The 16,038-nt window shown below is 38.1% G+C and overlaps 1 protein-coding gene across 3 annotated transcripts in view; it reads left to right on the top strand.

The window, feature by feature from the left end:
* Window positions 1-16,038, top strand: part of Tpp2 (tripeptidyl peptidase 2) — a 61,894-nt gene that overhangs the window by 30,617 nt on the left and 15,239 nt on the right. For all 3 annotated transcript variants that reach the window (XM_070002652.1, XM_070002651.1, XM_070002653.1), the window contains exons 11-23: window positions 318-466; window positions 2,138-2,253; window positions 2,815-2,983; window positions 3,766-3,923; window positions 4,567-4,643; window positions 5,933-6,039; window positions 7,401-7,555; window positions 8,768-8,884; window positions 9,479-9,579; window positions 11,537-11,633; window positions 12,389-12,526; window positions 14,014-14,258; window positions 14,496-14,574. In XM_070002652.1, coding sequence (XP_069858753.1) covers window positions 318-466; window positions 2,138-2,253; window positions 2,815-2,983; window positions 3,766-3,923; window positions 4,567-4,643; window positions 5,933-6,039; window positions 7,401-7,555; window positions 8,768-8,884; window positions 9,479-9,579; window positions 11,537-11,633; window positions 12,389-12,526; window positions 14,014-14,258; window positions 14,496-14,574 — 1,708 coding nt within the window. The remainder of the gene's footprint in view (window positions 1-317; window positions 467-2,137; window positions 2,254-2,814; window positions 2,984-3,765; window positions 3,924-4,566; window positions 4,644-5,932; window positions 6,040-7,400; window positions 7,556-8,767; window positions 8,885-9,478; window positions 9,580-11,536; window positions 11,634-12,388; window positions 12,527-14,013; window positions 14,259-14,495; window positions 14,575-16,038) is intronic.

The raw sequence follows: 16,038 nt of genomic DNA, 5'->3' as shown, positions 1-16,038 counted from the left end.
GGTTTGCTTTGAACTATTGACCAGCCTCCTATTCTTAGCCTCCCAGGTTGCTTGGATTGCAAGGGTGAGTCATCAGCACCTGTATGGAAAAAAATCCACCCAGAATGGACAAATAAATGCACTGTGATGGGAAATAGCTGTGCTGGGTAGTTCTTCCTCTTACCCCACCAATGATACCCCCACAGTAGTATCTTTGTCATTATTTGTAGTGACTACAATTAGCCCATAATGTTGACTGTAATGGTGGCTTTTTTCAGAATGCTTGTGTATATCTGTCTTTCACTGACCAACTCAAACTTTCATGACTTTGTGTTTAGTGCTGATGGGGCCCTTGGTGTGAGCATCAGTGCACCAGGAGGAGCTATTGCTTCTGTTCCTAACTGGACATTGCGGGGGACTCAGCTAATGAATGGGACATCTATGTCTTCCCCCAATGCATGTGGAGGCATTGCCCTGATACTTTCAGGTGAGGACATTGCTTATTTCTCTCTTCCCTTATTGCAGACTGTTTCCTGTGTATCTTGGGGTTAGAGCATGAAGGAGAACTGATACCGTCCTGGGGACGGAGTAAAGTTTAAGGTAGAAAATGGTTTATGTGATAATGATACTTGAATATGAATTCATTTATGCAGCAAGTGAAGTTACTGCCTATATATATATATTGTTAATAATTGTTAAGCAGTATTTTAATGGCCTGTGAAGTTATATTATAATTAGGGTAAACAAACTTGAATCAACGTTTTTAAATGTTAATAATACATGTTTATAAAATGATAAATGCGGGGCTGGGAAGATGGCTCAGTGGTAGAGTGCTTGCCTTGCATGCCTGAGGCCCTGGGTTCGATTCCTCAGCACCACATAAGCAAAAAGAAAAAAGCTGGAAGTGGCACTGAGGCTCAAGTGGTAGAGCGCTAGCCTTGAGCTGAAGAGCTGAGGGACAGCGCCCAGGCCCAGAGTTCAGGCCCCACAACCGGACCCCCCCCCCCCAAAAAAAAAAAAAAAAAAAAAAGATGATAAATGCTGTGGAGCAAAGTGAAGAAAGAGAGATGAGATTTGTAGTTGAGTGTTGTCAGGGTCACCTGTGAGGTCTTCTCAGGGGCTATGTGGCTCTTAGCTCTTGCTACCTTTCTCATTCATTCTTTCTCTGACCATATAGTTGACTGCTACTTCTCATGATTCATCCACCCTTGGTGCTAAAAGGATAGCAAGGAGATGGAAATTACATTAAACTCCCTGTTTTAAAGTCATCAATGTTAGGTCACTTGCTAGATTGAATCAGAACTCTCAGGATGGATCAGGGTGGATCCTGATGTCTTCACCCGCCTTTCTGGTCCTTCTCAAGCTCATCAAATATGTCAAGGTCTCTTACTTTTCTCTTTGGGCAAACTCCCAAGTATTCTATAAGACCTAGCTTGTCTGCCAGTTCATCCACTGGGCCTTCATCTCTTGGATTCTCATGGACAAAATTGATCATGTCCTCAATTTGCTCTTACAGCATCACGATGTTTCCATGTTTGTATTGTTTGCTTATTACAGTTTCATAAATGTTTTTGTGTTTGATGCTCTGGAAAGGACAAAAATGATGCACTATTTATACTTTATCTCTGCAACAGTCAGTCAAGCCTGACCAGTTGTTGGGCTCCTAGACTTCTGAACCCAGCCACATGTTAGAATCACATGCAACACTTTTATTAAAAACACATGCTGGTGTCTAGTCCTTAAAGATTCTGATTTTTAGTTGATATGTCATGAGACTTCTACTTTTTGCCTGAGTTCCCTGGTGCTTATAACATGAACTTACATTGCAAACCATGGCCTGCTGACAATGTGTTTGATCAACAGTACTTTAAAGAGAACATTACTTGGATGTATTTAGCTGCCCACTTTATGTTCATGCTTGTCACCATGCATGGGCCTGCAGTAATGCCCATGCATTACTGGTGATAGGCAGTGATGTATTTGAATGAAGCCTTTGTATGATGCAAGCAGTTTGAATATGACTATTTGGACTGCTTTTAAGAAAGTACATTTTAAAAATCGGTGTTGAAATATGACATGAAAACCAGAAATGGTACATGTCATCATAGTGATAAAGTAGTGAGCTTACTAACACTAATTTTCTTGTTTTTTATTTTAGGTCTGAAAGCTAATAATGTTGAATATACAGTTCATTCAGTAAGAAGAGCTCTAGAAAACACTGCAGTAAAGGCTGACAATATTGAAGTATTTGCCCAAGGACATGGTATTATTCAGGTATTACTGTCTACATGAAAAGCTAGTTGTAGGGAAGGTGGCTCAGTGGTAGAGCACTTGCCTTGCATGCTCGAGGCCCTGGGTTCGATTCCTTAGCACCACATAAGAAAAAAGCTGGAAGTGGTGCTGTGGCTCAAGTGGTAGAGTGCTAGCCTTGAGCTGAAGAGCTGAGGGACAGCGCCCAGGCCCAGAGTTCAGACCCCACGACCGGACCCAAAAAAAAAAAAAAAAGAAAAAAAAGAAAAAGAAAATCTAGTTGTAAAACACCAAGTTTGTAGCTGAGAGGAATTTAGTAACATGGAGGACAAGTAGAGGTTGGAAATCCAAAGAAGAGAAGTAAATGTGAATGAAGAGTGGAGTAGGTTTGTTGGGTGTAATTAGATTGGCAGTTTGCTTAAAATATGCCATTGTTGATTTAATTGGGATATCTTTGGAGAGGTGAATATAGAAAGTCACTTCTTACTTGTACTTTGCTACAGCTGAAATCAAATGAGTCTGTAATTTGCAATAAAATATTTTCTTGACCCAAACATTTATATCTTATCATTTATATTCTTTTAGGTTGATAAAGCCTATGACTACCTCGTTCAGAATACATCATTTGCAAATAGATTAGGTTTTACTGTGACTGTTGGAAATAACCGTGGCATCTACCTCCGAGACCCTGTGCAAGTGGCTGCACCTTCAGATCATGGTGTTGGCATTGAGCCTGCATTTCCAGAGAACACAGGTAAGTGATGGTCAGGCAATAAGTAAAATTCCCAAGAGTAGTATATAATAGAGGAATACTGTTGGGCAAATATTCCGAAGAGGAAATATCAGTTGGCAATGTGTTCCAAAACTATAGGCTTAAGGGAAAATATTAGGGCTATTGGGTCCCAGTACTGTGGCAATTCAGATAACATCTCAGCGACCAAGGAAAACATTAGACCGACTAGACGTTCAGTGGCCCACAGTGCTGTTAACCTGGTAATGAAATTTCAAATTCCTTTTCCCTCCTCATTTTACCTCATGAATATAGCAGCTTTGAGATGCGAGTGAGAAGTAGAAGCAGGCAAGGACTGCTACAGTTCAGTTAGATACAAATCAAAGTAGTTTTCACTGCATATTTCAAATTCCTTTTCCTTCCACATTTTACCCCATGACTATAGCAGCTTTGAGATGAGAGTGAGTAGTAGAAGCAGGCAAGGACTGCTATAGTTCAGTTAGATACAAATCAAAGTAGTTATCGCTGCATATTTGACAGTATTTCAACAGATGTTAACCTCTGCATGTGGTGCTATAAGATATCCATTGATATTCTTTTAACACATAGCAGTGTTTGATGAAAGTGTGAACAGGTCTAATAACTATACTAAAATATAAGGAAGAGTCTGACTTTTAAGCAAGCTGTGTTTTTCGGTGGCACTAGTGCACACTGTACAACTGACCAGACTAAATTGCTAAGTAGTCATAACATAGAAGGAAAGGGGAAAAATTGCTCATTTTAATTTTTGGTCTTTTTAATACCAGAAAACTCTGAAAAAATATCCCTTCAGCTTCATTTAGCTTTAACTTCAAATTCATCCTGGGTTCAGTGTCCAAGCCATTTGGAACTCATGAATCAATGTAGACACATAAACATCCGTGTGGATCCCAGGGGCTTAAGAGAAGGATTACATTATACAGAGGTATTGTCACAGCTTCATTTTTCATTTCTTTCCTCTTTAAAATGTTAAGAGTGCAGAGTAAACAGTTGCAAGTGTGTTTGCAGTGTGTTGCATTCTGATTAAGAAGTAGACCTTTTTACTTGCCCAGTTTTACAGCTCTTCTGGTTCTGCATCCATTTAAACAGCTGGATACTTTAAGAATGTCTTATGTGTAGATATCCTCCTCTGAAGAAAGCCAGGGAAAGAAGCAGAACTGCAAAGCTTTTTCACAGAAGTTTCTAATTTGTCAGTTATTTAGTTCAATTGAACTGGGCTGAAATTACCTTTAATACTCAGATGAAAACATTTGTTAAACATATGCTAGTTGTTACTTTCTATCTTAAAAGTTGTCTATAAGACTAGTTTGAACTAGTCTTCTGTTGAGAGAAATTAAAATGCAATTCTTTTTTACTTGAAGTCTCATTTTACTCCAAAGATTGTGATACCTGGATTTGTTTGGGCTTTTTACTGTTAATTAAGTCAGGAAACTGATACCAGCTTCAGCTTAAGTTTTAAGATTAGATGAATTGATTCTGTGACTATATAGATACATAGAATACATATAATTGTCTCCTATTTTATAAGTTTGTTTATGGCTATTGAGACTCACCATTCTTTTTTTAAGGTCTGTGGCTATGACATAGCATCCCCTAACGCAGGTCCTCTGTTCAGAGTTCCGATCACTGCAGTTATAGCAGAAAAGTAAGTGAGAACTTTCACAGCTTACTGGTATGTTTGGTGGTTAATGGCTGTTGGACCTCCTCACCTTTCTCCTTCCCCATCCCTTTCTAACACATGACAGGGTTTCTTCAGTTTCTTTACACTCTTCCACTGCCTCCTGCTTGTTTTAACAGTTTCTGTTAATAAGTTTGTGACACATCTCTTCCCACAAGATACATAGGAAGAAATTAAGGCTATTACATTTTTTTAAATGGCCTGCACAAAGAATATTACCTAACAATTAAATTCTTAGTCATGTAGTTCCTAGAAATTTGGTGGGAATGTAAAGTTGGTATATAATACCTTCAATAATCAGCTAATAACATTATCACAGTAAGCTTTCCCAGCCTACCTGTGAGTGAACTATGCATTCTGTATCTGTTTCCCTAACACTTTCTTTCTTCCCACAACTTTCTGTCCCGAGACATTGTGTTAAATATTTCTGATGGTTTTTCTCTCCCCATTAGTTTGTCTAGGACAAAGGATAAAAGACATTCCTATCTTTGAAACATTGATTCTTGTTTAGTAGACACTAAATGTTTGTTATGCTGACTAGCATATACTTGGATATTCCCATAGTTTCTTTAATTTCTTCTAAAAGTAGTTTGTCTTACTGTTTCATAGCATTAAACCATTCTGAAGGTTGAAAGAGGCATTGGTACCAGTTTTATTCATAGGTATAAAACAGTATTAGTGATAAAACACTACCCTTGTTTTTAATATCTAGGAATCATTATAGTTAAAATTAGAAAATTCTGTGTTAAAAAGTTCCTTCAGCAGAAAAGAGAGAATGTGAGCTTTGAATAATGTGCTTTATAAATTATAAAATAATAAATAGAAAATATTATCTGTACTCTGTATATCTGCTAATATTTCATGAAAATGGTCTCGGGCTGAGAAGGTGGCTCAGTGGTAGAGTGCTTGCCTTGCATGCATGAGGCCCTGGGTTCGATTCCTTAGCACCACATAAGCAGAAAAAGTTGGAAGTGGCACTGTGGCTCAAGTGGTAGAGCGCTAGCTAGCCTTGAGCTGAAGAGCTGAAGGACAGCGCGCAGGCCCAGAGTTCAGGCCTTACGACCAACAACAAAAAAAAAAGGTCTAATATTGTACTTACTGTTTGTAGTCAGCCTGTAACAAGTTCCAGTGTTTATTTCTAATGAACTTTTCTAGTACTGGATAAGTTTGAGAGCATCAGTGGACTCATCCTATAAGTACATAGAGCTGTTTTATAAGAAAATTACCTTCTATAACTGACTTTGGTTAATTTTCAGAGTGAGCGAGTCATCACATTATGATGTGGCCTTCACAGATGTGCATTTTAAACCTGGTCAGATTCGAAGGCATTTTGTTGAGGTTCCTGAGGGTGCAACGTGGGCTGGTAAGAAAGATTACTGTCTGGACCACTTATTTTTATATGCATTCTGTCTCTCAGTGATTGTCTGTCTCACAGACATATGAAGTGAATGTAAATTCATAACCCATATGACTGAATGCTTGTGAGGGTCACGATCCTGTTAGGCCTTTTACCTTGTCACAGTCCTATAGGGTAGACAGGTACCATCACTGAAAAATGTCTTAAATGTGACTTTAGGAATAGAGGATTTTTTTTAACACTTTTACTGTACTAGGGATTAAACTTAGGGCCTCACATTTGCTAGGCACGTGTTTTATCACTTGAGCCATATTCTAGTCCTTTTGCCTTAAGTTTTTTGTTTGTTCCAGCTTTGATAGTTGGGGGCCACAAGCCTGTGCTTCCATACCCAGGATGGTCTCAAGCCACGATCCTCCTCTCTCTCTGTCTCCCAAGTTGTGAGGTTTATTCAGGGTCAGATAAGAAAGTATTACAGATGGCTCATCTTTCAAATTAGAAACATTGGATTTTGTGTTCTTGACAGTGGATTAGATTTTAGGAGCAGTGTGCCTTTCTGAGGATACTTTTTAGATAAACTTGCCTCAGCCTGATCTTGACTTACCTCCCACTGTGCCTCACCAGGAAGCTACAAGATGTGCTTCTGGCGGTCATTCTTTCCTGGACATTGACCAAGAGGAGAGAAAAAGCAAGGACAAGTTGAACAGACACAGTGCAATTTAGGCAAGATAAATAGATAGCTAAAATATAACTGGACATGATTACCTATACAGGACTCTACGCATACACACACACACACAATCAGACTAAAGGAGGATACCCTTAGGGGAGGTACTCAAAGGTATAACTTCTCTAAACATTAAAATCCTATTTATAAAAATAAAAAAAATCCTATTTATCTGTACTCACTAACTTACTTATGTAACTGGATCCCCTCTGTACAGCATCTTTACAATAAAATAAAAAAAATTAAATAAAAAAAAATTAAATAAAATTAAATTTAAATAAAGAAAAAAAGATAAATAGATCTTTCCAAAACTTACCATCCTGGGTTCCCTCCCTCCCCTCCCCCACCCAATTTTCAGGGAAAACTGAAGGAAATGAGGGATTTTAAAAGGAACATTATTTAGATACTTGTGTGTGCATCAATGGGCAGTTTTTAGTGGGTGGTGGTTTATTTAAATACATTTATTTCCTGTAGAATATCTTCTACTCTTCTAGCTTTACTAATATTCTGTTGCTTTGTTTTAAAAGAAACCTGCGGTTTCATTTGAATGCACCATTTTATTCTTGACATAACCAAAGAAGTGTATAGCACCAGTTTCTGAGCATTTTAAATCTTACCAGTTTAAAACTTTGCCTTGTTTTAGAAGTTACCGTGTGTTCCTGTTCTTCTGAGGTATCAGCCAAGTTTGTTCTTCATGCAGTACAGCTTGTGAAGCAAAGAGCCTATCGAAGCCATGAATTCTACAAGTTCTGTTCCCTTCCAGAAAAAGGAACACTGACTGAAGCTTTTCCTGTCTTAGTAAGTTTAATTCACAGATTGAAATCCAAAGTATTTTCTTTGCCTTTTTGACATGGGCTAAGACTAATAAATGAAGTAGAAAGACAGGTAGTCAATAATTAGAGTACTTAACAATGAAATCTGAATGGATTCTGCTTCTGTTGAGTGCTGGGGTTGGAGCTGAGGCCCTTGTGCATGTGTGCCCTTATCACTATTATTTTTATTATTATCTCAAATAATTCAGTCAGTGAATAATGCTAATCTGACAGTTTATGGCGCTTCATAATTTGGATCTCAATTTAGGCTTCCTCGTTTCTTTATGTGGTAGACTTACTCTTCAGGGAAACTTCATGACACAGCACTTAAATTGTTTTACTAAGGCTCTGTGGAGAATCTGAGGTGAAGCACATTGCCTCCCAACAAGCAACCCAGCCCCCCTCCGTAAATGGAGGGGTGCACCGGTGCTCTGAGGTGCTGTCTGTCCTTGCTACTTTGCTTCTCTTGCGGGTTATAGAGCCTTCCCAGGTCTCTATGCTCCCTTTACTTGTATTTTGTATCTGTACTACCTAATTTCATCTCTTTTAAACTTTCTGATGCAAAAATTCCTAGAAAACCTAAGTCGTTTTCATTTCTATTTAATTATTATTACTTTTTTGCCAGTCTAGGGTCTTGAACTTTGGGCCTGTGCACTCTCCTTGAGTTTTTGTACTCAAGGCTGGCACTTCTGGCTTTTTGTGGTAGAGATAAGAACCTCACAGATTGTCCTGCCTGGATTAGCTTCAAACCATGATCCTCAGATCTCAGGTGTGAGCCTGGTGTTACCTGGTTTAATTTTACTTTTTAACAAAAAGAAAGATGTAAGGGACCGTAATTTCATTCCACTTCAGTTGCCAGGCAGCTCACAAACTAATGAATAGGCATTATATAGTGATATCTTTTCTCTTGATTTTGTTTTGTTCCAATGTTGTTTGCTTTCAAAAGCTGCTTCACACATTTTCTAGTGAAGTAAGATTTGTAGTAACTAATTCTATTTAAATTGCTTGCACCCACTTACACAAATTTGATTTATCTAATTCTTTATACAAATGATAAAAGCTCAAGAGTTTTCTTAACAAATAAAAAGAATTGCACTTTTTTTAGTTTGAGGAAAAAAACCTAAAAAGTGATGCACATATCATAATATGTATAACACAAATTATACTTTATATAATATATTTTTATTTTTATCTGCAGGGTGGGAAAGCCATTGAGTTTTGCATAGCTCGTTGGTGGGCAAGTCTCAGTGATGTCAATATTGACTATACCATTTCTTTCCATGGCATAGTGTGTACTGCTCCTCAGTTAAACATTGTAAGTTGTACAATATTGTACTTTTTGCTGCCATTTATGTACTATGAAAAAAGAATTGCATTGTTGAGGTTTTACCTTTAATAGAGACCCTGGAAATACATAGTATCTATGAATGAAGATGACAAAACAGAACTCACTGAAAGCTGTTAATCATGAGAATGACAAGGAAAGTATGACTGGGAAGACCTTGATCTGATTAAAGTATTGTGTACACTTGAGTGACACACCTTTGAACAGTTGAGATGCACTTTAAAACAAGAATGACAGACATGTAAAACAGGTCCTGTCTGAGGGGAGAGTATTCGTGGGAGAGGGAGCAGGAGAGGCAAACAGAAGACGAAGGAGAGCGAGTATAGTTGAAGCACTTTATGTATATCTGTGAAACTGGAACAGTGAAACTTACTAGGTTAGGTAGTGTAGGGTGAGTGATCAAGGTACATGGTATGCATATATGGACATGTCAGAAATAAAACCACTCGTGCAACACATGTATATAATTTTAAAATGTGGGGCAAACTATATTAAATAACGTTCATTTTAGATTCTATTTTCTATTGAAGTGTGAGGAATTAACTTGTTAAATATCCTTTGTAGCATGCATCAGAAGGAATCAATCGTTTTGATGTTCAGTCCTCCTTGAAATATGAAGATCTGGCTCCCTGCATAACTTTGAAGAGCTGGGTCCAGACACTACGGTATTGTTCTTTGTTTTAAAAGCTACAGATACTGTGTGTTAATGAGAGTGATTGAATCCTTGCAGGTCTCTTGAGAGGCAGCCTGGCCCTGTCTCTGGCCTTGCTCTTCACCTGCCTGGCAAAGTTCAGGGCAGAAAATAGCTGTCCCCAAAATGGCTATTTAGGATCAATTGTCAGTAGCCTTTTTGTTTCTTTTCTTTTTCTTTCTTTTCTTTTCTCCTTTCCTTTTTCCTTTTTCCTTTCCTTTTTCCTTCCCTTTCCTTCCCTTTCACTCCCTCCCTCCTTCTCTCCTTCCTTCCTTCCTTCTTCCCTTCCCTCCCTCCCTTCCCTCCCTTCTTCCCTCCCTCCCTTCCCTCCCTTCTTCCCTCCCTCCCTCCCCTCCCTCCTCCCTCCCTCCATTTCTTCTCCTTCCTCTCTCCCTCCCTCCCTCTCTTCCTTCCTTTCTTCTTCCTTCCTCCCTCCCTTTCTCCTTCCTTCCTTCCTTCCTTCCCTCCCTCCCTTCCTCCCTCCCTCCATTTCTTCTCCTTCCTCCCTCCCTCCCTCCCTCCCTCCCTCCCTCCCTCCCTCTCTTCCTCTCATCCTCCCTCCTTCCCTCCCTTTTGCCTGCCTGCCTTCCTTCCTTTCTTCCTTTCTTCCTTCCTTTCTTCCTTCTTTCCTTCCTTCCTTCCTTCCTTCCTTCCTTCCTTCCTTCCTCTCTCTTTCTCTTTTTCTCTTTCTCTTTCTCTTTCTCTTTCTCTTTCTCTTTCTCTTTCTCTCTTCCATTCTCTCTTTCTGTCTGTCTGTCTTTAAGGGGCTTGAACTCAGGGCCTGGGCACTGTCTCTGAGCTTTTTCGCTCGAGGCTAGTACTCTACTACTTTGGGCCACAGAGCCACTTTCTGGCTTTTTTGGTGACTTAATTGGAGATAAGAGTCTCACAGACTTTCCTGCCCAGGCTGGCTTTGAACTGTGATCCTCAGGTCTCAGCCTCCAGAGCTAGGATTACAGGCGTGAGCCTCAGCGCCCGGCTGCCTTTTCATTCCTTGACATGAAATAACAAGTTTAGCTTCTCTGTTTTATTTTGTGAATCTTTTGCGAGAAATTTTCAGAAATTGCAGTAGTGCCTAGTCTTACTGAATAGGAGAAACTCAAGTAGTATACTGTTAGTGCCCAGCAGTTCCTGTTATGAACACAGGGCACCTGCCTTGTGTTTTCACATTCATGCTCCCAGTTTGAGTTCTCCTTTTTAAAAATCTGTAGTTTGCCAGGCACCGGTAGGTCACGCCTGTAATTCTAGTTACTCAGGAGGTTGAGATCTGAGGATCGAGGTTCAAAGCCAGCCCAGGCAGGAAAGTCCATGAAACTTCTTCTCTCCAATAGACCACCAGAAAACCAGAAGTGGCGTTGTAGCTCAAGTGGTAGAGCGCTCACCTTGAGCTGAAGAGCTGAGGGACAGCGCTCAGGCCCAGAGTTCAAGGCCCATGACCCACCCAAAAAAAAAAAAATCTGTAGTTTAATAATTTGCCTTAGAAAACACTGAAAAGGTTAAGTGCGAGTCAGGACAACTGGGCATCAGCCTAGCATTTGGAGAACAGCAAGAGTGCTGGTTGGATCTGACTCATGTCTGTTTTAAGACATGTTGGGAATGGAGGATACAAATCAAAATATACCTTCTATGTTTTTGGTGACTATCACCCTAGTATTAGGTTCTGGTTATTGTAAGAGCTGTTTACAGTGTTTGGATCATGAAGCTTATCTTTGCAAGTTTTTTGTCCTTTTGCAAAATTTTAGACAATATTACTATGATGCAAGGAAGGAAAATTACTTGCTGGTGATTAAAATACTAAGTATACTTAAAAGGTTTTCAGAAATGTTGATATGTCACTTTTTGTAGTATGTTACAGATCTTGTTGCTTAGAATTTTAAGTCTCATTAAACGGATTGTTGAATCAAATCAACTATGCAATTGCCTTCTTATAGCCCAGTAAGTGCAAAAACAAAACCTTTAGGAACAAGAGATGTCTTGCCAAATAATCGTCAACTTTATGAGATGGTCCTGACTTATAACTTTCATCAGGTAAATATTTGCCTAATAAAGTATGACCATACAGTGAATGTTGTGTTTTATGAATAATCAAAAGTAGAAGGACATAATATATCTATGAAATAAAATCCAGTTATTAATCCTCATTAATTAGAATTATTCTTACGTAACTATGAATGCTAATTAAGTATCATTCAGATGTGACATCCGTGTGGTTTAGTGGTGAGCTGGCCTTTGAGCCTCCAATTTTATAATCAGTGGTGCACATCCACCATTGCCACCTGAGCAGGAGTGATGAGATGACTCAGAGATGCCACATCCCTTCTGATTATGATCCTAAGCCTGGTTACTCTTGCTCCTTGTAGAATGAGCAATTAAAGTAATTGAAATTAAGGCACCCAAATATTGGAACCAAACAGTTTTTTTTTTAAGGATCAGTGAGCATTCAATAAAACAATTGTAGTACAATATGGATTTGCTTTTAATATTAAGGAGATAAGAGATTTCAGTGAACTTGTTACATTTCAGTTTTTAAAGTAGGTATTCAATAACATACATTGCTTTGTTAATATGAAGCTATTATATATAGCTTGGCTTGTATCTTTAAAAGTTTCTAAAAGATAAAGTGCATTTAATTAGTGCCAAAATTGATGTTCTTCATTTAAAAACATTTTACAAGACAATATTTTGAGTGCTTTATAACAAAAAACCTTATGCCTATCATCAGGTTAATCTATATTAGAAATCATACACAAACACATCAATAATCAATTTTACTGTTTTTATAGCCCAAGAGTGGAGAAGTAACTCCAAGTTGCCCACTTCTTTGTGAATTGTTATATGAATCAGAATTTGACAGCCAACTATGGATTATTTTTGACCAGAACAAAAGGCAAATGGGTTCAGGCGATGCCTATCCACATCAGGTATAAAATTTGCAGTGAAATTTTTGAATTAACGGAAACCTGTTTCATGAACTGATTAATTTTTGATCTCTTATTCTGATAAAATATTCATATTTACAAAAGATTATAATGTTTCATTTAGTACTTTTACAAGCTATAAGACGCTCTCTTGTTGTAGTTATTGAGTAGCAGACTGATAAGGTTTCATCATGTAGTGGAAGACAGAACAGTGCTTCCAAGACACCAACAAGCATAGCTTTGACTGTATGTGTGTGCATACACACACACACTTATGTGCTGAGGATTAAACCCAAGGCCTTGAACATCTTAAGCATGTACTCTACTTTTGAGCAGCACTACGAGCTCAGCATGGATGTTTGTTGTTGTTCTACCTGTCTGCAGGTAGTGGGAAATCCTCTGACATATATTAGCACCTTGACTCCATCTCAGGGCCGAGTGGGATAAAGCATGTAGTAAGTGCTGATTGTTGAACACTGTATTGAACACCTCCTTTGGGCTGTTAGATTGAAGGGGAAAAGGTCTTTTAATTATATAACTTAGGGAGATTTAACCCATGATTGAAATTTTATGTGAAAAAATGAGCCTAGCATTAATTCATGGAGTTTTTTTCAGTTAGTCCTTCAAGGAATGATAATACCTTTTTCCTCAAGGCAAGCAGCAGTTTTATCAGTGTAGTGCATTACTATAGTGTCATTACTTTGATACTTTTTAAACCTTCTCAGAAAAAAACTAATACAGAATGCAGCGTCTGACTTCATAAGCATAGAAAAGCAAAGTAGCTTTTTTTTTGGGGGGGGGGGTCCGGTCGTGGGGCCTGAACTCAGCCTGGGCGCTGTCCCTCAGCTCTTCAGCTCAAGGCTAGCGCTCTACCACTTGAGCCACAGCACCACTTCTGGCTTTTTTCTTTTTGCTTATGTGGTGCTGAGGAATGGAACCCAGGGCCCGTGCATGCAAGGCAAGCGCTCTATCACTGAGCCACCTTCCCAGCCCAGCAAAGTAGCTTTTATTCGTTGATCTTTATTAGTTTTGTTTTTCCTGTTTGCATTAAAGGGGTGATCTTTTGATTATAAGGTAACGATTACCAGAGAACAACATGGATCAACATATAATGTGTTTTTGTTGTGGATATTATACAGTCCTTCTGAGAGCCTCTGAACAAAAAGTCATTGTTAGTTGGAGCAGACACTGACTACATAGTGAATACATGAGAATATTTTGTTGTGGGCAAAAGGAGGTCTTTAGTGGATTCAGACCTGACCTCAACTCCCTCGTACTTTACTCTCTGTGTCCTTGGGCACAGCACTTGGTGTCCCTGATCTGGCTGCCCTCCAGGACACTAGGCACCTAGTATGTAGAAATGTGTCTGAGGAGTGGCACTCTGTCCCTCACACCCTGTCTGCACTCTGCAAATGGAATTGTTCCCCTTTTTCCCCTTCCAGTGCACTTGGCTAAACTTATATTTCCCAAATGTTGTCTTTCTTTTTTAGTATTCTTTGAAATTGGAGAAAGGAGATTATACAATTCGACTACAGATTCGTCATGAGCAAATCAGTGATTTGGAGCGTCTTAAAGATCTTCCATTTATTGTTTCTCATAGGTTGTCTAATACCTTGAGCTTAGATATTCATGAAAATCATAGCCTTGCACTTCTAGGAAAGAAGAAAGCAAACAATTTGACATTGCCACCTAAATATAACCAGCCATTCTTTGTTACTTCCTTACCTGATGATAAGTAAGTGATGACATTACTGATATAGAGTACCTATTTTACATACTGTCTTCTTTATTGTGAATTAATTAGACCAGATTTACAGTATGCTGTCATTAATCATTTGAAGTTATTCCTCCATTTGATTTTGAAATCTTAGCTGTGGGGATTATTTCAGTTTGCAATTGTGATGTTTTCCCTTAATTATCTTTGTGAAACTTTCTCTTGTTGCTTTTTTTTCTTCTTTAATTCTCTTATTAGAGTACCTAAAGGGGCGGGACCTGGATGCTACCTTGCAGGATCCTTAACATTATCAAAGACTGAACTTGGCAAGAAAGCTGTAAGTATTACATATTTTACACAGAAAGTACTCATTCCAAAATTTCTGTTTGTTTAAAAATGTTTCAGAATGGCCAGATGAAGCTATTCCTAGGTGTAGGGAGACAATTGTAATTGGTTTGGTTTTCCCTTGAGTTACTGGTGAGGTAAATTTATACTTGGGCTGCCTTTTAAAATGTGTTGTGGTTTTAAAATATTAGTTGTTTTTACAAGCCTACATGTTTATGCCCTGAACCCATATACCTCAGTGGCTGATGTGCTTGAGCTTAAGAAATAAGTAGATTCAGATCATACTTGGCTTAAGTAAGTGAGATATTTAAAATTAGAGCAGACGATAGAATTTTGACCAAAGTAGTAGTATAGTAAGGGGAAAAAAAAATCAGATTCTCTTGAGTTGTTTCTAAAACCCAATCAGAACAACTGTTACTAATGAACATTTTTCACATTTGTACATACTTTCCTCTTACTGGAATCTTGCATAATTATATAAGTAAATATGAGGTATTTCTTTTGACGTTGCCTTTAAAAATTTTGAAATTGTTTTTTTATCAGAAACATTTTTCTAATTTCTAAATTTATAGAAGTAAATGTTACAACTTTATTGGTATAACTTTTTTCCATCTGTGTTTTCATTGTAAATTCATTATGAGAACAGTCTTTACATAGCTGTCGCTTTTTGTTACAGTATCCCAGCTCAGTACCATTGTCATTCTTATAGTTTTGCATTTCTCTTTAGCATCATAAAAAGTTAAGTGAATCTACTTCATAATGCTGGAATCTATAAGTGCTATTATCAAAATGAGTTGAGCTCATACATCCTGAAAATTACAATTTACACTGTTGAACCAATCATCTGTTAACTAATTGAAGCATAATTTGGGGATTTTCTCTTAGGAAAATTGTTTCCATTGATGTTTCTTAGATCTCATTTCAGTTTAAACTTTCATGTTTTAGTGTAATTTGAAGTAAATCAGTAGTTAATACTGGACACATACATGATTTTAGAAATCCTGGTGGTCTTTTTTTTTTTTTTTTTAGATTTATTTCATAGAAAGTATAGCTATGAGGCTTCAGTTGTGAATTTTCACTCAGATGACCTAAGAATTCACTCCTTTGAAAAGTTTTAGCAGAAACTGCTAAAATGCTTTTAGCAGTGCAGAAAAAGTGCTTCCTGGCTGCATTGTTTGAGAGACAGTTGTGACATTAAAGTACTTACGTGTGTGGGATTGACTGTAGTTAGAAAGGTAGACATTTTAAGAAGAGAGCAATAATGTTAAGCACTTGAATTAACAGTTTCCATTGTATGGTTTAGTCTGTCCTCAGTAGTTTTATACTACTTACATTTTTGATAGTAATATTAATTTTACTTCTCTTGGACTTTTACAATAACCCTGTTTCTTATGCATAGGGCTCCTGTGATGGTTGTAAAATTCTGTGAAGTCAGACTCTGCAGACTGTCAGCTTA

Source organism: Dipodomys merriami, unplaced genomic scaffold, assembly GCF_024711535.1.
Source record: "Dipodomys merriami isolate MVZ:Mamm:240054 unplaced genomic scaffold, mDipMer1.0.p SCAF_6, whole genome shotgun sequence".
Classification (NCBI taxonomy): Eukaryota; Metazoa; Chordata; class Mammalia; order Rodentia; family Heteromyidae; genus Dipodomys; species Dipodomys merriami.
The sequence above is the reverse complement of the archived record's forward strand: the minus strand, read 5'-3'. Positions and strand labels throughout refer to the sequence as shown.